The 21,182-nt window shown below is 42.1% G+C and overlaps 1 protein-coding gene across 2 annotated transcripts in view; it reads right to left on the bottom strand.

The window, feature by feature from the left end:
- The window catches only part of LOC149454682 (serine protease 33-like), a 46,922-nt gene extending 28,709 nt beyond the window's left edge, over positions 1-18,213 (bottom strand). For both annotated transcript variants that reach the window (XM_089687233.1, XM_089687232.1), the window contains exons 1-2: positions 18,030-18,213; positions 450-654 (exon numbers count right to left, since the gene is read on the bottom strand). In XM_089687233.1, coding sequence (XP_089543359.1) covers positions 450-654; positions 18,030-18,084 — 260 coding nt within the window. In that variant the 5' untranslated portion in view covers positions 18,085-18,213. The remainder of the gene's footprint in view (positions 1-449; positions 655-18,029) is intronic.
- Between the last annotated feature and the right edge of the window lie 2,969 nt (positions 18,214-21,182).

The following is a 21,182-nucleotide window of genomic DNA, read 5'->3' as shown; positions in this document are numbered from 1 at the left end:
TCAGTCAGTACAAACAGGAACACGGATCACAGAAAGCTGAAGAACACCCATTGATTAGTATACAGCAGAGTCCCCTTTAAATAGTTAGCTCGGTGCTAATGCGGGAAGACATGCGTGCCAATGTGCATTGGTGCTCAGAGATGCGCCTACATGTCAGTGGATATTAGTCTGAGCTCATCTGTGTGCTGGTACACATGCACGAGCATTAGCTGCATGGGAATTAGTATTAGACGTAGAACAATTAGCATTCGTTCTAGAAGAATTGGTATTCGTTGTAGAAGATTTGGCATTCATTGCAGAAGAATTGCCATTAGCTGTAGTAGATTCCTGACATGAACATTGTATCAGTAAACATGCACATGAATCATTTTTAGAAACATTTTTCCAAAAGTAGAATGATTGGTGTCTGATGGAAGAATTGCTTTAGAAAGGTAACAGGTTATACTCACTTGTGGATGCAATGCGCTGCGGTCATGACCCACTGTGGTGAGATCAGGGAGCCTCCACATAAATATTTTCCATCTGATTCTTTATCTGTAACAAAAACCTGCCAGGGCCACCGCCCATCCAATGAATCTGCACCGCCAACTATCCGACTGGACACCAAGGGGGAACCGCACACTGAATAATCTGCAGCACCGAAAGCATTGTCGGCTGAGACAAAAAAAAAGGAGAGAAAATAATTTGATTTTGTTTAGCTTCCACAAAAGGATATATACATAAATAATGCACACAAATAATAAAAACACATTACATATATAATAATGATGATCGATTTTGGCCTAAGAGATTTTGATGACTTAAATTTCAGCCACATACAGTGGGGCAAAAAAGTATTTAGTCCCCACCAATTGTACAAGTTCTCCCACTTACAAAGATGAGAGAGGCCTGTAATTGGCATCATAGGTAGACCTCAGCTATGAGAGACAAAATGAGAAAACAAATCCAGACAATCACATTGGCTGATCTAGAAAGAATTTATTTGCAAATTATGGTGGAAAATAAGTATTTGGTCACCTACAAACAAGCAAGATTTCTGGCTCTCACAGACCTGTGAAAATAATCCATAAATTTCGTGTATATAAGTGTATAGAAGAAATGTCCAACACCCCAAAACAGAAAATTTTCTTCTTTAAACATGTAATTCCACCGTGCTTTATCCACCACCAAATGAATGGAATAAACTCACCAGAGCTCAATGGGCGGAGCTTATTGGATGACGTCAGGACGTTCCCTGGAGCTGTCGGCGAGGTGTCCGCGGTGAACGGGGCTCGTCCATTCCGTATATCTGATCGTTTGCTATACCAGTGTCAGGTGGACACTTTATTTTGTGAGTAGGATGCGATTGAAATAAAAGTTTTAATGGTTCTTACTTGCTGCACCATCATGCCTTTTCTTTATTTTTGAGTGATGTTACTATACATTTGGAGGATGATCGTTTTATAAGGAGTCTTGGCTATACCTCAAAATCACTGCAGAGTATTGTTCCTGCTATCTGGAAGTGTCTATACTATAGAGTGCTGCTTCATGATCTACTTATTCATCGCTCCCAGAGCAAACGCGCTTGTGCTGATTTATAATCTAATCAGCATTGAGCTCTGGTGAGTTTATTCCATTCATTTGGTGGTGGATAAAGCACGGTGGAATTACATGTTTAAAGAAGAAAATTTTCTGTTTTGGGGTGTTGGACATTTCTTCTATACACTTATATACACAAAATTTATGGATTATTTTCACTGAAAAGTTTTTTGTATTTATAATGTTGGGACTTTTATACACATATTTGTGATATTAATTTTGATATATTTAGCGCATTCCAATTGCTGATTTTCTATATTTTACCAATATTTTGGGTTAAAGGTTTGCTGCTGGAGAGGATTGATATTGTTGATTGGCGCTTTCTTTTTTTGTTTTCTCTCACAGACCTGTACCTTCTTCTTTAAGAGGCTCCTCTGTCCTGCACTCATTACCTGTATCAATGGCACCTGTTTGAACTTGTTATCAGTATAAAAGACACCTGTCCACAACCTCAAACAGTCACACTCCAAACTCCACTATGGTGAAGACCATAGAGCTGTCGAAGGACACCAGAAACAAAATTGTAGAGCTGCACCAGGCTGGGAAGACTGAATCTGCAATAGGCAAGCAGCTTGGTGTGAACAAATCAACTGTGGGAGCAATAATTAGAAAATGGAAGACATACAAGACCACTGATAATCTCCCTGGATCTGGAGCTCCACGCAAGATCTCACCCCGTGGGGTCAAAATGATCACAAGAACGGTGAGAAAAAATCCCAGGACCACACGGGGGGACCTAGTGAATGACCTGCAGAGAGCTGGGACCAACGTAACAAAGGCTACCATCAGTAACACACTACGCCGCCAGGGACTCAGATCCTGCAGTGCCAGACGTGTCCCCCTGCTTAAGCCAGTACATGTCCGGGCCCGTCTGAAGTTTGCTAGAGAGCATTTGGATGATCCAGAAGAGGATTGGGAGAATGTCATATGGTCAGATGAAACCAAAATAGAACTGTTTGGTAGAAACACAACTCATCGTGTTTGGAGGAGAGAGAATGCTGGGGCAAAGTGAAGGGCTGTGTCAATGTTTGAGTGTGAATAATGGACACACTGTACTTGAACACAGTAAAACATATCAAAACCCCAAAAAACGCACCAGAACACACCAAAAATGCACTGGAACGCACATGTCCTTATTTAAATTGAAGAAAAAGAGAGGGGGAAGAATGAACTGGAACTCGTCAAAAATGCATAAAAAACTGCACAGGAACACGCACGCAGAAACAAATCAGGAACAAAACAAGACTGCGTTTCTATGGTGTGAACCAGCCCTTAAAGTATGGTGGCTTGAGCATACTACACTATATTATATTTCTTTGTTTTTGGAGATCACTGCAAAGGAAGATTGAGAGTCCACAGGAGGGATAAGAAGTGAAGGAACAGGAAGAAGTCGGAGATTGCATTGCATTTGATCCTCAGTTATACAGAGACAATATTGAACTGGTCATTCTGGTTTTTGAGATCGCTGGTCACTTTTATTATTATTTATTGATTTATTTCAGGTACTTATATAACACCAACAATATACACAGCAGTGTACATATATATTGTACATTCACATCAGTCCCTAGCCCTCAAGGGGTGTACAATCTAAGGTCCCTAACTCACATTCATACATACACATACTAGGGACAATATAGACAAGAACCAATTAACCAACCAGCATTCTGATCTGTGAAAGGGGCCTTAGAGCCATTGTCAGTTTATTTTTTTGCTTTAACTTTCTGTCCCACAGTTGGAATAGGAAATGAGAGACTATCTATACAAATAGTTCTCCTTAGACAGCTGTCACCAGAACGTGTCATCATTAACTTAACTGTTCTGGCAAAACCTTTAAAATGTGGATTTCCCATCAATTTGTCCCAATGACAATGTTCAGCAGGACAAATAGAGGGTGATCCTACCTAACCGGAACACAGCGATAAAAACTGGAGTTTATAGTTCTTCTCTACTCCAAAAACTATTAAACAGATTTAGACTCTGCATGCACTTTATTGAGTATCTGTTTTAATTATTCTGAGTATTATAATAATAATCACCATAAACATGATTGTGCTTGTCATGGTAGTAATATGCCCCATCCTATAATCATTATAACTTTTATTAATATTATGAAACATTAGGTATTGAAGAAAATAGAATATGTTTTTCCTTTATTATAATTAAGGGATAATAAACCCTCAGCTTTGTAAGTACTTTCAGTGGCTGATTTAATCACTTACTTAGTATGCAGCTTCTTTATTTTAAGGTTCCTGCCTGTGTTCCTGTTTAAGTCCCTCTGCCCCAGGTTTCAAGGTGGCTCCATTCTCCTGCAGCATCCTATGGGGCCACCCTTGCATGCAGCGACTAGAGTCGTGTCTCTTTACATTGTGTGCACCAAGAGAAAAACACGGCCCCACAGCCAAGAATGGCAAGGCACTCTCCCTGCTCCTCCTTCCTCCTCGCTCCTCCCTTCACCAAGCTAGCAAACGGACTCAAAACTGCACTATACACTGGTAATTCTTTCCTGTGAAGACTGGAAGTTCAAAGAAGAGGCACATAGAGAGCAGTAGCCAGCAGCTTTGAAAGGTGTAAAATGCAAGTGCTGGGGTCATAATTTTAACAAATACTTTGCAGGAGAATGTTTATTTTATTGCATTCAAACTGTTAAAGCTAAAAAATTAAGAGGGTTTAATCAGAGTATAGCATCAAGTCAATTAAACTCCTGTGATATTGATCTGATCAGTTAAGTAGCAGAGGGGATTGTTAATCAGTTTCAGCTGCTTTGGTGTTAATTAAATTAACAATAGGTGCACTAGATGGGCAACAACAAGAGGATCCCCTAAACAGGAATGGTTTTACAGGTGGAGGCCATTGACATTTTTTTCCTTACTCATCTTTTCTGACTGTTTTTCACTAGTTTTGCATTTGGCCAGGGTCAGTGTCACTACAGGTAGCATGAGGCCATACCTGGACCCTACAGAGGTTGCACAGGCAGTCCAACTACTCCAGGATGGCACATTAATATGTGTCATTGCCAGAAGGCTTGCTGTGTCTTCCAACACAGTCTCAAGAGCCTGGAGGAGATTCCAAGAGACAAGCAGTTACTCTATGAGAGCTGGACAGGGCTGTAAAAGGTCCTTAACCCATCAGAAGGACCGATATCTGTGCAAGGAGGAACAGGATGAGCACTGTCAGAGCTCTATAAAATGACCTCCAGCAGGCCACTGGTGTGAATGTCTCTGACCAAATAATCAGAAACAGACTTCATGAGGTTGGACTGAGGACCTGACGGCTTCTAGTGGACCCTGTGCTCACTGCCCGGCACCATAGAATTTGATTGCCATTGAACACCAGAATTGTCAGGTCCACCACTGGCACCCTATGCTTTTCACAGATGAGAGCAGGCTCATCGTGAGCACATGAGACAGACATGAAAGGGTCTGGAGAAGCCATGGAGAATATTATGCTGCCTGTAACATCGTTCACCATGACCGTTTTGGTGGTGGGTTAGTGATGGTCTGGGGAAGCATATCCATGGAGGGACATAGACCTCTACAGGCTAGACAACAGCACCCTGACTGCCATTAGGTATTGAGATGAAATCCTTGGATCCATTGTCATACCCTACACTGCTGCAGTGGGTCCTAGGTTCCTCCTGGTGTACAACAATGTCCAGCCTCATGTGGCGAGAGTATGCAGGCAGTTCCTGGAGGATGAAGAAAATTATACCATTGAATGGCTCCCACGCTCACCTGACTTAAATACAACAGAACACCTCTGGGATGTCATGTTTCGATCCATCCAACACCACCAGGTTGCACCTCAGACTGTCCAGGAGCTCAGTGATGACCTGGTCCATATATGGGAGGAAATTCCCCAGGACACCATCCGTGGTCTCATTAGGAGCCTCCCCTGACATTGTCAGGCATGCAGGCAAGCACGTGGGGGCCATACAAACTACTGAGTACCAGTTTGAGTTGCTGCAGTGAAATTGCAGCAAAAAGGACTCGCCTTCTGCATCATTTTTTAACTTTGATGTTTGGAGTGTCTTTGAATTCAGTCCTCTGTAGGTCGATCATTTTCATTTCCATCAAACAATGGGGCATCCTTACGTTCCTAACACATTACCCCGTCCATATCAGTATAGATATCTAGCAGGAGATTTTTCCCTATTGAGATCTGTTGGGTTTTCAAAGTATTCCTTTAATTTTTTTGAGCAGTGTATTTTACCTATTACACTTTTCTTTAAAAAAAACATAGGACACATCGCAGAGTGGATCAGTTACAGGCTGACAAGTATAATAGGAATGAAGGTTGTGTCATGATTTTACTCCCTGTCCTCTCCTGTTTTTTTGACACATTGAAGTAAAAGCCAGTGGAGGCAACGAAACCTGGAGGAATGAGTGACATCAAATGCAGACTAACCTTATTCATATTTGAATGTGTTTCACCATCTCAAAGGCAAAGTGGTGCAGAAAAAAGGTTCTGCTCTCTCCTGGCTCTCATCCTACCTGTCACAATGCTCTTTCAGCGTTACCTATAATGCTACCACCTCCCCCTCACTCCCCCTCTCTGTTGGGGTCCCTCAAGGCTCTGTCCTTGGGCCCCTTCTCTTCTCCATCTACACCTCCTCCCTTGGCCAACTCATACACTCTCACGGCTTCAACTACCACCTCTATGCCGACGACACACAAATCTATCTCTCAACCCCCCACCTCACCCCCTCGGTCTCCGCCCGAATCACATACCTACTGAGTGACATATCAGACCGGATGTCGCTCCACTTCCTTAAACTGAACCTCTCCAAAACCGAGTTTCTTGTCTTCCCCCCAGCCACCCCCCATTGACTTCTCCGTCGCATCCAACAACGCCACCATCAAACCCGCCCCGAAGGCCAGAGTACGTGGTGTCATTCTGGACTCCAACCTATCCTTCCAGCCCCAAGTCCAATCTTTAACAAACTCGTGCAGACTCCACCTCCGCAACATCGCCAAAATCAGCACGTTCCTAACCCCAGAAACCACTAAACAGCTCATCCACTCCCTCATCATATCACGACTCGACTACTGCAACTCCCTCCTTACTGGCCTTCCTCGCCGCTGGCTATCCCCGCTTCAGTCCATCCTGAATACGGCTGCCAGACTCATTCACCTTTCCAACCGCTCCGTCTCCGCCACCCCCCTCTGCCAATCCCTCCGCTGGCCTCCATGCAGTGTCCTCCACCCCCCTCTGCCAATCCCTCCACTGGCCTCCACTCAGTGTCCTCCACCCCCCTCTGCCAATCCCTCCACTGGCTTCCGATTGCGCAACGGATCAAATTTAAAATCCTAACACTGACGTACAAAGCTGTCCACCATACTGCCCCGAACTACATCACCGACCTAATATCCAAGTACCGCCCAACATGCACACTCCGCTCCTCACAAGACCTCCTTCCCAATTGCATGGAGGCCAAGGGGGCGGAGCCTAACCATGGCGGCTGACGAGAGCCCGATGTAGGAGCTCTCGGATAAGCTCCTTCACCCACCTCCCCAAACCCCTACCTGTGATGTGGAGCTGCGGTGCGGTGGAGAGCTGATCCGTGAGAAGGGACCCGGCTCCGGTGCTCGGGGTGAAGGTGTGTCGGGCTGCGGGGAGAGAAGGTGGAGCGGGGTAGCCACGTGACCAGCCGCTAAGCATCACTGGGAAACCAGGAAGCCGGCCGGTGTTTGGCGCGGAGAGAGAGGAGCTGCTCGGCTTGCGGACCTACCCCTGGGAACACGGCTGCCGGCCCAGTGCCTGGTCCCCTGTTTTAGTGCCGATAGTCTGGTGCCCTGCTGGTAGGCTCACTGCTCGGAGCTCCGCATCCTAGCCCAGTGCTCGGAGTCCTGTCAGCCGGTTTCTACCCGGAGCTCTGTCTGCCGGCTTGTTGGCTGGGACCTTGACCGTTGCTGGACTGTTGGGGGACGTGCTGGTCGGTCCGTTGTTTGGGGCCTTGCTGGATGGCCCAATGCTCTGAGTCCTGCTTCTGAAGGAGGAGAGACACGAGGGATTGGAGAGAGAAAGGAGGAGGACTTCTCTGGAGAAACCCCTAAAACGAACACACTGCCCAGCTGAAGGACAGAGAGAAATGCTGGTCGGGCCCCGAAAAGAAGAGAGATACGAGCAGGGTGAGTGACTCTGACCGAGTCTCAATAAAATTACGTGCTTCTTGTGGGCTGTTGGGAGAGGCAGTGTGTGAGAGAAGAGAGGGGATCCCCTTGAGTGGGAAATGTAAAGCAGTGAAAAGGAGAAGAGGAAAGACAAATTAAAAATTTGAAAATCAAATGAGTGGATAAGTGGTGACGTATATATTAATAGTTATCTCTCCTTAACCCCTGAGCCTATAAGGAAGAATAAGAGCAATAGGAGAATGAAAAATAAAAGCGCAAAAGGAAGTGGGCTAAAAGGGACTCAGACTGGTACTATCAAAAAATACACTTCCCAGGGAAATATAACCCCAGAAAGGTCTCAGGGCAAAAGTGGAAAAGGTGAAGTAGATCTAAGCCTGGAAAGTAGCCCTAGACTATCACTAGGCCTTGACATTAGCAGCCAACAAATACCGGCTAATATAGAGATGGAGACAGAGCTACAAATACCAAACAAAAAAGAAATGGCAGAAATGTTCAAAGATCTGGAGAAAACAATAAAACAAGAAATTGTAAATATTCGAAATGATTTGGGACACCTCTTAGTGAGAGTGGAAGAAACTGAGGAAAAAGTCAAAAATCAGTCCCAATTTATTGCCGAATTGGAAAAAGAAATAATTAACATGGGGAAAGCCCAAGAAAAACTGCTTTATAAGGCTGAGATACAAGAAAATAGGAATAGGAGGAGAAATATTAGGATACGTGGGGTCCCAGAGAACTCAAAAGGAGAAGACTTGCAAGAGAAGGTCTGTAAAATATTAAACTCCATAATGGACAGTACTAATATGGAAAAAACTAAAATAGAAGGAATTTTTAGACAAGGAAAACTCCAAGGAAATTCGGGAAAGGATAGGCCACGAGATATACTTGTCAAATTTTGTGAATTCCTAGATAAAGATAAAATTTGGAAGAGGATAAAGGGAAAAGCAGTAATTATGTATGAAGGAAAGGAATTACAGATATATGCGGACTTGTCACCAGAGACTCTATGGAGAAGGAGAACCCTTAGACCTCTATTGGAAAGATTGAAAGAACAAAAGGTGCAATATAGATGGGGGACCCCTGAGTGCCTAATAGGATGGAGAAATGGAATTACAGCATATCTTAGGTTCCCAGAAGATTTGAAAACTTTTTGCGACAGACTCAAACTACAAAGAATGGAGATTCCTGGCTGGGAAGAAGAACACTGGGAAATTAGAACGAAAAGAAAAGAGGACTGGCAATTGGCTGGTGGGGGGGGGGGGCGGGGGGAGGGAGGGGGAGAGGGAGAGAGTTAATTTTTTTTTTTTTGTCTCTCTCTCTCTCTCTTTGCCTCCTGTCTCTCTCCGCCTTGTCCCTGCCGCCCTCAAGCCACTGTTACTGAGATATTTTGGTAGGACTTAGGGGCTAAAGGGGAGGCAGGGAAGGGTGGAAAGCTGTCCATGGCTGGAGTTTTTTTTTTCCCCATAGATTAAATCAAAAGTGGATAGTATTACCACAAATGATCGGTAGGCAATCAATAGGCCTAAAAAGAGGGGAGGGGGAGGAAGGGGGGTGGGTTGGGAAAATGGGAGGGAGGGGGGAGGGGATGGGAGTTGGGTGGGATGGGAGTTGGGAGGGAGGGAGGGAGGGGAGGAGGTATTGGGTTAATACTCTGCATGACAGAAGGGACAAAGAGGAAGAGGCAATCTGGAAGAAAGATGGAGTTAATTGGGAAAGATGGAAGAAATACAGTTTATAACTTATAATGTGAACGGGCTGAGTTGTCCAGGGAAGAGATTTAGGTTGTTTAATGAGTTACATCATAGGGCGATGTCAGTGGTATTTTTACAGGAGACGCATTTTGAGATAGAGGCAAACGTGAAATTGAAATCCAAACACTACCCAATATGGTACTATGCAGATTCTCCAATTAAAAGAGCAAAAGGGGTTGCAATAGGTTTGGCAAAGAATATGAGATTTGAGCTGGAGGATAGAAGAACCGACCCGGAGGGGAGGTTTTTATTCTTAAAAGGTAGACTTCAAGGGATAGAGTGTACTTTAGCCAACATATACTGCCCTAATAAAAACCCGGAGATGTATATGAAGGGTCTGTTGAAAAAATTAATGGAATTCAAAAAAGGGCGTTTGATAGTAGCTGGAGACCTAAATTTCTGTATGGATCAACAAAGGGATAATACCTCTTCTGTGCAGAGAGAAGGGAGTAGGTCTCTGAGAGCTTTGAAGAAAGTGATGTATGAATGTCAACTAGTGGATACCTGGAGAATAACGCATATGAAAGACAGAGACTATACCTTCTTCTCTAATGCACATGAGATATACTCGAGATTAGATTACATCTTAATAGACCATCAACTTATAGATCATCTGGTTAAAATTGACATAGAGACAAGGACGTTCTCGGATCATGCTCCGGTCGTAATGAAAATGGGATGGGGAAGAAGGTGGACTGGAGGATTAGGGTGGAGGTTAAATGAGGTTCTTCTTCTGGATGAGGAGGTAGTTCAGAAAATCGAGAAAGAGATTAAGGTATACTTTAAGGAGAACGAAACAGAGGAAGTTTCGATAGCTACAGTCTGGGAAAGCCATAAGGTATACATAAGAGGAATCTTGATTGCGGCAGGAGCAAGGAAGAAAAAGGAAAGAAGAGAGAGGGTCAGTGGGCTATTAAAAGAAATATTGGACTTGGAGCAGATACATAAGAAGAAAATAACAAAAGATACGAGACAGAAGTTATTGGATAAAAAAGATGAACTAGAGAGGTTGATGGATGAGGAGAAGAGAAGAGTATACAACAGGGTTTTGAACGAGAGATATAGATGGGGAGACAGACCAGGAAGATATCTAATGAGAGCTTTGAATAAAAAGAAAAATAGGAACTATATAGAAAAGATAAAAAACTCAAAGGGGGAGTTGGTCCACTCAAATAAAGAGATTATTAAAGTGTTTACGGAGTATTACAAAAAGTTATATAATATTAGCCCCCAAGGCCCTCTAAAAGAAACTCAAGAGGGAATTAATAAAAAAAAGATGACATACTTAAAAAATGTAGGATTACCAAAACTAAGTGAAGCACAGTTGAACTCCCTAGACGCAGAAATCTCCCAGGAAGAAATTAAAATAGCATTAAAAAGCACAGGGGGGGGGGGGGGGGAAGCCCAGGCCCGGATGGTTATACAGTTAAGTACTATAAAAAATTTAGTGAAGTACTGTTACCCAAGATGGAGAAATATATGAATGCTCTGGGAGGTGGGATGGAAGTGAGGAGAGAATCCCTACAGGTACATGTAGTACTTATTCACAAGGAGGGAAAAGACCCATCTCAGTGCTCAAGCTATAGACCTATCTCATTATTGAACACTGACACTAAATTGTATGCAAAGGTGTTAGCAAACAGGTTGAGGGATTTGATGCCTGAATGGATCCATGGAGATCAGGTGGGCTTTGTGTCGGGGAGAGAGGGTAGAGATAACGGCTTGAGAACCCTGATGCTTATTCAGAAAAGTAGAAAAGGGAAAGCCCCGGTGGTGCTCTTGTCAATTGATGCAGAGAAGGCATTTGATAGAGTGGACTGGGGCTTTATGATGGACAATTTAAAAGTGCTGGGGATAGGTGATAGAATGCGAGAGTGGATAAGTAAATTATATAGAGAGCCTACTGCAATCATCACGGTAAATGGGGAGAGATCAAAACCCATTGGAATGTCTAATGGTACAAGACAAGGTTGCCCACTGTCCCCCCTGCTATATGTATTGTCACTCGAACCTTTGTTGTCAATAATAAGAAATAGTGGATCGGTAAAGGGAATTCAGATAGAATCCATAGAACATAAAGTAGCGGCCTTTGCGGACGACTTATTGTTCTATGTGGGGAATCCCCGAATAACTCTCCCAAATATAATGAAGATTCTGAAGGAGTATGGTGAACTATCAAATTTAAAAATTAATCCAACGAAAACAGAGATCCTGAATATTAATATATCAAAGAACGAAAAAGAAAAACTACAAAAAGAATTCCCCTTTATATGGAGAGAAAAAGAGATAAAATACCTAGGAATAAAACTCACTACCTCATCTAAGCATCTGTATAGATTAAACTATATCTCTTTGATAAATGAGATCAGGGAAGATTTAAAAAGACTAGAAGGAGGAAACCCATCCTGGATAGGACGTATAAACCTAGTCAAAATGGTAATTATGCCTAAAATACTGTATAGATTTCAAATGGTACCAATTAAAATCCCAGAAGCCTTCTTTAAGATAATGAAAAAAATGTTAACAAGATACATATGGAAGAATAAAAAACCTAGAATAGCATATGAAACATTGAGCAGGACTAAAGAGAAAGGGGGATTGGGTCTACCAGATGTCAAGAGATACTATAAAGCAGTGGTTTTAGCAAGAATATATGACTGGACATTTAACCATAAGGGGAAAAGTTGGGTAACAATATAAAATGATCTTAGTGGCATTAGATTGAACCAGATGATATGGGTTCCACCACAGTTCAGGGGAATCAAAGAAAGCACAAGTACCTACACTTTAAATGTTTTTAGGGTATGGGACAATTTACACAAGAACATGAAATGGGAATTTAATTCTATACTAATGCCTCTCACAGATACTGATTATTTTCCTCCGGGAAAAAATAAGATATCAGGGAGATGGTTTAGAAAGGAGGATACCCAACTGAGAGATGTTTTGGTGGAGGGGGAATTGAGACCACTTAAAGATTTAATAGAGAAGAAGGGAGATATTTTTATTAGAATAGATGAGTGGAAATATCATCAATTGAAATGTTTCATTGGAAATCTACCGAAACCCCTGAGATTAAAACAGGAGTGGAATATGTTTGAAAGGTTGTTAGAGACACGAAGGGATGGGAAGCACGGTATTTCAAAAGTGTATAGAATACTCACAGAATTAGACACAAATACAAAGTTAATTTTTATCACAAAATGGGAGAGAGATATGGGAGTTGGGTTTGATGAAGACAGACAGAGAAAGATGTTTAGATTGATACACGATAATGTTAGTATGAGAGAGGTTGAGGTTAATTATAAGTGTGTGACACGATGGCACATTACACCGAGTGTAGAGCACAGGATGAATGGGGAGAACTCGGATAAGTGTTGGAGAGGATGTGGAGAGATGGGCACGGTGTTTCACATATGGTGGGAATGTCCGAAAATCCAGGCTTTTTGGAAAATAATAGTCAAATTGATTAAAGAAATAACTGAAATTGACATAGGGTTAGACCCAACGACGTGTCTCCTACACAATGTGGAGACATCTGTAAATAGATATAAAGACTCAGGTATTTGGTACTTCTTGAATGCGGCGAAAGGGTTGATACCTAAGTTTTGGCGGAAGGCTGAGGTACCGAAGGAGGAAGACTGGATTAATAGAGTAAACCAGATAGGTAGAATGGAAAGATCATACCATATACAGGAAGATAAGATGAGAGTTTATTCCAGGAGATGGGAAAAATGGGAAAGAGCAGGATTGAAAGAGAAATATAGGAAAATATGAACTAGGATGTGAGCAAAAAAAATTAATAAGCCTCAAGAGAGTAGAATGGGCTAGAGTCTGCAGAGGGGGAGGAGGGGGGATGAGGGGCGGGAAGGGGGGGAAGTGGGATGGGAAAGAAAAGAGTTTTTAGTAAGGGAAAGATAGAAATGTTATAAATGTTTATATGTATGAGAATTTTTTTCCCTTTTTGGGTTTTTGTATTAACATGAAAAATTTAATAAATATTTAAATTAAAAAAAAAAAAAAAAAAAACAAGACCTCCTTCTCTCTAGTTCCCTGGTCTCCTCCTCCCATGCCTGCCTCCAGGACTTCTCCAGGGTGTCACCCATCCTCTGGAACTCCCTGCCCCAACCCATCAGATTATCACCTACTCTCCTCTCCTTTAGGCGCACCCTGAAAACCCATCTCTTCAGGGAAGCCTACCCCACCCCCTGCTAACTTGCCGACCTCCTCCACTCCTCCTACCACTCCATCCCCCACATCTATCTCCTCCTGTACCACCATCCCCTCCCTCCTAGATTGTAAGCTCGAAAGAGCAGGGCCCTCGATCCCCTCATGTTTTTCATTGTATTGGTATTGTTCTGTCACATGTTCTGTCCCCCTTTGTAATGTACAGCGCTGAGCGAACCATTGGCGCTTTATAAATACTGTATAATAATAATAATAATAATCAGTAAGGTCACAAAGTGCACCGGCCTGGCATTCACCTCTCCAGACATCACTCAAGCATTCTACTTTTTGGCCTAAAAATATGCATATTTTTTTTACTTTTCTGAAATTATAGAGCAAATATTAAAATTTCTTGAGAACAAATTATGGATTTTTTTATGAATAATCTGTGTAAAGAAAGAAAGTTCATGCAACATTTCCTTGAAGATGGGAAAGGTCATGGTGGACAGGAGGGGGCTGGACTATTCTAATGTCAAGCTCTACATCTCAATACATCACAGTGATTCAAAGTAAAACAAGGGTGAAGAAATAAATTTTGTCTTTATGCATCAAAAAGAAGATGAGAGCCCTTTGGCGTGCATTCCCCAGCATATGTGCTGGAATCAGGGGAGGACTGACAACTCATGGGGCCCCCGGGCAATAGGGGATCATGGGGCCCCTGTGTCCTTGCCCAAACTCAAAAAAGCCTATGAAAAAGGTACCAGGGGCATCTCATGGGGCCCCCTACTGACCCTGGGCCCCCAGGCAGTGCCCGAGTTTCCAAATGGTCAGTCCGCCCCTGGCAGTACACCATAATTAAAATATGAGCAGACCCACAAGCATGCTGTTAGTATGGCCATTATATCATATGGCAGCTACTGATTAAAGGGCAAAGAAGAGAGCAGAGTACAAGTGTCAAAATCAAGGGCGGGCCCAGACTGACCATAGAGTGCATCCAGGCATCTCCTAGATTGTAAGCTCCAAGGAGCAGGGCATTCCTTTCCCTCTTGTATTGAACTGTATTGTTGCTGTGTTGTCTCCCGTTATATTGTAAAGCGCTGAGCAAACTGGTGGCGCCATATAAATCCTGTATAATAAGGAGTGTGGGAGGAAACCGGAGTAACCGGAGGAAACCCACGCAGGCACAAGGAGAACATGCAAACTCCAGGCAGGAGGTGCCATGGCTGGGAATTGAACCAACGACCCGAGTACTGCCAGGTGGAAGTGCTAACCATTTAGCCTCTGTTATAGAAGTAAGTCATTGGTCATCATATTTGTTATGTTGGAATCATTTGTTTTCAGAATGCTTTCGCTGCTTCGTGAGAGTTTACATTTGTTGTTCCGAATCAATTCATATTTTCGGAAGTGCTGTTATTCTTTTTGTTTTTTTGTTTTCGAAAGATTGATTATATTAGTTTTAATGTTTATTTGTTATTTCCGGAGATTACTTATGCACTCTGAGTCATCCCTGTTAGTCCAACCCACAAAGAAAAATGAAATTAGCTGATTGGATAGTATCACGTGCATCCAAAAGTAACAAATGGAACTAAATTAATTTCAGATTTGTTTGTTTTGATATGATTTGGAGATTATGATGGATCCACCTCCATCCAACTCAAACACAATAGGTAGGAATCATCTTATTTCCATTTCATATGTAGTGTCAATTTTATAATAATGAAAAATGTTAATGCAAAAAAAAAAATGATTATTAGAATATTCACGTTATGCTCGCTAGAATAAAAGCAAAAGGATTCCAATTAACCACTTCCTGTCCAGCCCATGTATATAAACATCCGGACCGGAGCAGTGCAGGGGTGAGTGGCCATTTATAAATGGCCTCCCCGCCCCCTGCTTGTGCACGCTCCCTGGAACACCGATTGTTGTACAGGACCTCTATGAGAGGCCCCGATCATGTGACCACTGATTGGCCAATCAGTGATCACATGCAGAGTAGTAAGCAAGATGTCACTTCTGACATCATTGCTTACTACATGTGAAATCTGTGAATGATCACAGAGGTCACATGATACAGGGCTATTAACAACCTCCTTGTACCATGTGACAAGCTGTGACCAATCACAGCTCACACAGTATTTCTCAATGGCTGCAAGAATGCAGCCAGAGAGAAGGAGAAATGATTGCTTTTACAGCCTTTATGGGTGTAAAAGCAATCAGTGTAAAAAAAAAAGAAAATCTTCATCACCCCCCACAAGTAGTACAGTGTCACTATGGTGACACTGTACTGCTAGGGTGACAGTATGTTAAAAAAAAAGCATAAATAATAATATAAAAAATAAAATAAAAATGTAAACAAAAATTTAGAAAAATTATATTTTTTGGTTATAAACTAATTTGGGTTATTATTGTTTTTGCTAAAAAGATAACTGAGTAAATGTTCACCAATATTTATGTATAAAGATTATTTATTTTCAAAATTTTAAATGCTTTTTTTTTTTAAATGTTTGGACTTTTACATTTATATAGCAAAAAAATAAAAATCCCAGTGGTGAATAAAAACCACCAAAATAAAGTTTTATATGTGTTAAAAAAAGTGCTAAAAAATTCATATGGGTACAGTGTTGCATGACTGCGCAATTGTCATTCAAAGTGTGATAGCGCTGAAAGCTGAAAATTGGCCTGGACAGGAAGGGGGTGAAAGTGTCCGGACTGGAAGTGGTTAAGTTGGATCATTCATTATGTCATTATGTTATTTTGGATGCTTCAAACATCCACCAAATTCTCAAACTATCGCATCCTGTCATCCGAATGAAACAAATGAATACAAATGAATGTGTTGTTTCCATTATAATCTATTTATGATTCATTGAAATTCATTACATTTGTGATTTGAAGATTTGGATACATCCGAATCTCCAAATCATGAACATTTCATCCCAATTTCTATTCCGAATAAAATGAATCGTACATGTCTACTCTAAATCTTTTTCAAGACTTTCATCCCTTTCTACAGCGTTAAGTCAAAAAAGGAATCCCATATTCTGGGACAGGATGCAAATACGGAATCTCTTCTTAGAAAGGTATTGTCCACGAAATGCTAAAACATTAATTAAAGCCTTATCAAAAGATTAAAAAATATTTGTTCCTGTTGTATATTATATCTCCCCATGCAGCCCTTGAAGGTGTTATATTTAAAGATAAAAAAAAATGATTTGTGTCCCTGAAATGTTCATTCTAGTGAAACCCATTGGAGTCAATAAAAGGTGAGAAGTTTCAACTATCCTGCGCCTGTGCTTGTGCCAAAAAATAATGAAGGGACCGTATACAAATAATGCTAAAATAAAAAAAAAACAACAACAGTGAAAAAACTAAACTACTCAAAATATTCTAAATAAATAAAAGTAATTCATAGATTATTATCAGTACTAGCAAGTGTTTCCTAAGCAGCTTAATAGCTGAGTAGTAGCAGAAATGGGTTGTCTTATTTCCTAGCAATTTTTGGCTAAACAAGTTGCTGGGCCAGATTTCCACTTCTGCCAAATTTCACCAAGAACAGAATCAGTAATTTTGTGATTTATCTGATATGACTCCACTCACCCCAATGCCGGCCATAGATAGGTCGAAAACTGGCCTTTTTTTAACAAAAAAACAAAAAATTGGTCGTTCAATAGGCCGACGTTACCACCAATGGTAAAAAATATCATCTGATTTTCTTCTTGTGTACGGCCGGCATTTAATTACTTCTGTCCCTGCAGAGAGCTCCGCTATTATATTTGACATTAAAACGTATTGAGGTTGCAACATTGTATTTGTATCCATTTCGGATAGAGATGTTTTTATTCGGATACAAATAGATACATTGTTGCAACCGCAATACTTTTTCATGTCAAATATAATGGCGGACTGGAATTCTTCTTCTTTTCCTTCTTCTTTTTCTTTTTCTTCTTCTTTTTTTCTTTTCTTCTTTTTCTTCTACTTCTTCTTTTTCTTGCAGGTCACAGCTCATGTGCAGATTTTTTATCAGTAAAAAGATCGGACGATTTGCCCATCATTGCTGCGAAAATCGGCCAGTTGGCAAAATCGGCCGATTTTTTTCCAGCTATACCGATCAAAAAAATCTGACAAAATCCAGAAAAACGGCTGACCAATTAACCCATTAATGGTGGGAAAATCGGCCAATTTTTTTTTTCGGACGAAAAATCATCCGATTTGCGACCCATCAATGGCCTGCACTAGTTACAATGATCTCAGGAATCTTTAAGTCAGCAAAGAAAGTTTAGCAAGAAAGCTCCCAGATATGGTGATGGGAACCTCATTGTGGCCCCAATTTTCTTCAATTTTCTTGTTTGGCAGCCCTCCGTGAGACCTTAGGTCAGTGCAGAATTTTAGGTGAGCTACTTACCTGTGACCATGAGGATGAGTACAGTCAACATCCCAATTCCAGGAGAGAGGAACATCTTCAGCAGATCGCTCACACTCTCGCTGTCTTTCTCACCGATCTGTTAAGAACGCAATTTTTTGCCGTGTAATTTAAACTTTTTCAGCTTCCTCATTCTTCTTCATCTATAATGTACTTTAGGTGGACAAGCTCTGGTTTAGGACAAGACAAGAAGGCCTTTACTGTCATTGTAACATACATTTCAGCCTTGCACACGTCAGTAGGAGTAACTGCCAGCCTTGGGACAAATGAGTTTCCAGTCAGTCTGGTCTTAATTTGGCATTCCATCTGCAACCTATTTCTGTGTTAGTTGACAAATTGTTCAAATGATGACAACCTTCATTTCAGCACATGAGTGGGCCCTGGATGTCATAAGTGGTTGTTGGTAAATGGATTCTTTATTATAAAAATTATTTTGTAAAAGTCCATAGTCCTGGCAGAGGAAATGTACACAAGCAGCCAGGATCCAGAATTCTGATGGACAACTTTGACCCAGTATAGTCATTACATCCTCAAGGATCCCCAGCTTAGCACTGGGATCAGTTATTTAGTAAAGGGAGAGGAATGGGTCTTGATTGAAGAGGGTTGTCATCATTGGCTGCTGTTATTGATGATGGATTTACATCTCTGGACAACGTGATTTTCATTTTGTTAGGGAGCTATTTAGGATAAACATGAGCATGTGCTGAGAAGGAGACTACAGAACAAAGAAGTGCATGGGCTGAGGAGGAGACCTGGCATAGTTGCCAATACTGTAGATGACTGCACAGGAATGTATGCAGGTGCATTCGTATTGCACCCTTGCGTGTTAATGTGGGAGTGCGCACTAGCACGGGTGCATGATTACACAGATCTGCTGCCTTCTCCCTGGCTTGCCTTCCCACATATTACTTCAGCTACCATCTGGACTATCCTTCCTCAGTCCGATCCCACCATCCTGACCTTGCTCATTTGGCTGTACTTCTCTTGTAGATCACAGGAGTGCAGTTCATTCTGTATCCCTGAGACCTGTTTTAAGCCGTCAGCAGGCTAAAGCAGCTGTCACCTGTCCCTGGGGATATTCACCCAGGAGCCTGGACTGGCAGCGAACCCAGCCTCTCAGCGAGCCGCCAAGAGCCTGAGCCAGCCACTCCCACCCCTCCATAGCCAGTGAATACAGGTGGGGGGAGGGGGGCAAAGCAGACAGTGGTGACAGTCTCTACTTTCTGCTCAGAGCAGCAGGGAGAACTGATCAGCGGTGTTTGATCACTCAGTTCTCAGTCTTACATCCAGCGGCACCCAGCTTCTCCTTTAAAACATCCACTACATCTAGAATAAAATGATTGCCTAGGGCAAAGCACTGTTCCTACCTGTCATTGTTTTCTAAACATAAAAGCATTGTTTGCATACCTGATACTTTCTTGAACCTGTTCTCCAACTCTTTATATATTTACTGTAGTTCCCCTGAGAACATTAGAACTTTCATCCTCCTTATGTAGGACAACCACAAAAATGCAGCTGGTAAACGTGGTCCTATTCCCCCAGTTAGAGCACTCACAGCCAGACACACCACATTTTCTTTACTCTTTCACTGGCTCAAATGAAAGTCTAGGGGTGTCTATTTTGGTTTTATTGGAACATAGAACTTCGATGGGGATGAGGGGGGCATGGGATACCCCAACATACTGAAGAACTAAATAACTTGATGACTTCCTCAGTTTCTAGCTGCACTGTGCAAAAAAAGAATGTCCCACAGAATCTTTCTGCTGACGGTGACCTGTATTCCTTACAGAGGTTAAAAGCTACATGCAGTTACTGAATTTCTAATAGTAGGGTAATTTATTCACACAGCCACAGGATCATCGGTTGTCTCCTTCCGATATCTACCAGGCTGTTCCCAGTGAGGTAAATGTAGACACACCACCATAGCACAGTTGGATTTTTTTCTCACCAACTTCCTTCTGGCTCTCCCCAATGAGCCTCTCTAGACCCAACTTCATTTCAAGGCTTACGTTATGGAATGTGCCCTCAGATAAGGCTATGTGGGACCTCAATGTCTTCCTGATAGCTCCTTCTAGTGGTCTGCACCAGGAGCAGAACTCCTGCACAGGGGTCTCCTCCAGCAAGACTGGACTCAGGAACTCTATAGCTGCTGCCTCAAGTTTCAGACTATATAAAGGGCTCTACAAAAACCTACTAGGCACACCTCTCCAGGGATTGGCTGGATTCCCATAAATATGCTTACTCTGTTCTTCCTCCCACTATGATTCTAGAAACCTCTAGAAGACAGGGGGAGTAATCTACCTGTGAGACACTGAGCAGCCTTAAATAATCAATCCCTGCTTCTCAGATTACAGTGGAGCTAACTAAATTTACCTACCAGCCTACAGTACACCAGGAGGGTGCTACATTTAGCATGCTATCCACCTGTAATCAGAAGATGTCTGCTTGAATTGTGCAGAGTTCACCTCTAACAATATTGCACACCCCGTTAGTACTGTAAGTGAAGGTTCTCCAAATAAAATACACAGCGTTATTCTTTTTGGAATTAATTCAACTTTCTGTAAAACAATTCAAATCTAAATGGCTGACCTGAGTGGTGAAATAAGCTCGGCTCTAATACAATCCTTCATGTGAATGTAGCTACCAACTGCACCACCTAAGGTTTGAGCTGATTTAGTCTGCCAAAAAAATTGAAGATATAATCAGGGGCGGACTGACAACTCATGGGGCCCCTGGGCAATTGGGGATCATGGGGCCCCTGTATCCTTGCCCACACTCAAACCACACTCAAAAAAAGCCTATAAGAAGTACCAGGGGCATCTCATGGGGCCAGCTACTGACCCTGGGCCCTCGGGAAGTGCCCGAGTTCCCAAATGGTCAGTCTGCCCCTGGATATAACTAATAGTTTGCTAAGAACAGAGTTCAATTCATAGATCGTTTGTCAAACTCATCCTAAAATTCATAAACTGTGAAATGGAATGCAAACCCCATTGAAGTCAATAAGGGTGAATCATGAAAATCAATTCTGCCTATTTTTAATGCTGATAGGCAGGGGATTGGCAAACAAGGGGGGGTAGTGAGCTGGACATTGCCATAAGGGACATGTAATAATGTATAAACATTAAAAAAACACCA

This window comes from Staurois parvus, unplaced genomic scaffold (genome assembly GCF_062004578.1).
Source record: "Staurois parvus isolate SC_StPar_1 unplaced genomic scaffold, SC_StPar_1.0 ptg000421l, whole genome shotgun sequence".
NCBI classification, from domain to species: Eukaryota; Metazoa; Chordata; class Amphibia; order Anura; family Ranidae; genus Staurois; species Staurois parvus.
This window is presented reverse-complemented; position numbering and strand designations above follow the sequence as displayed.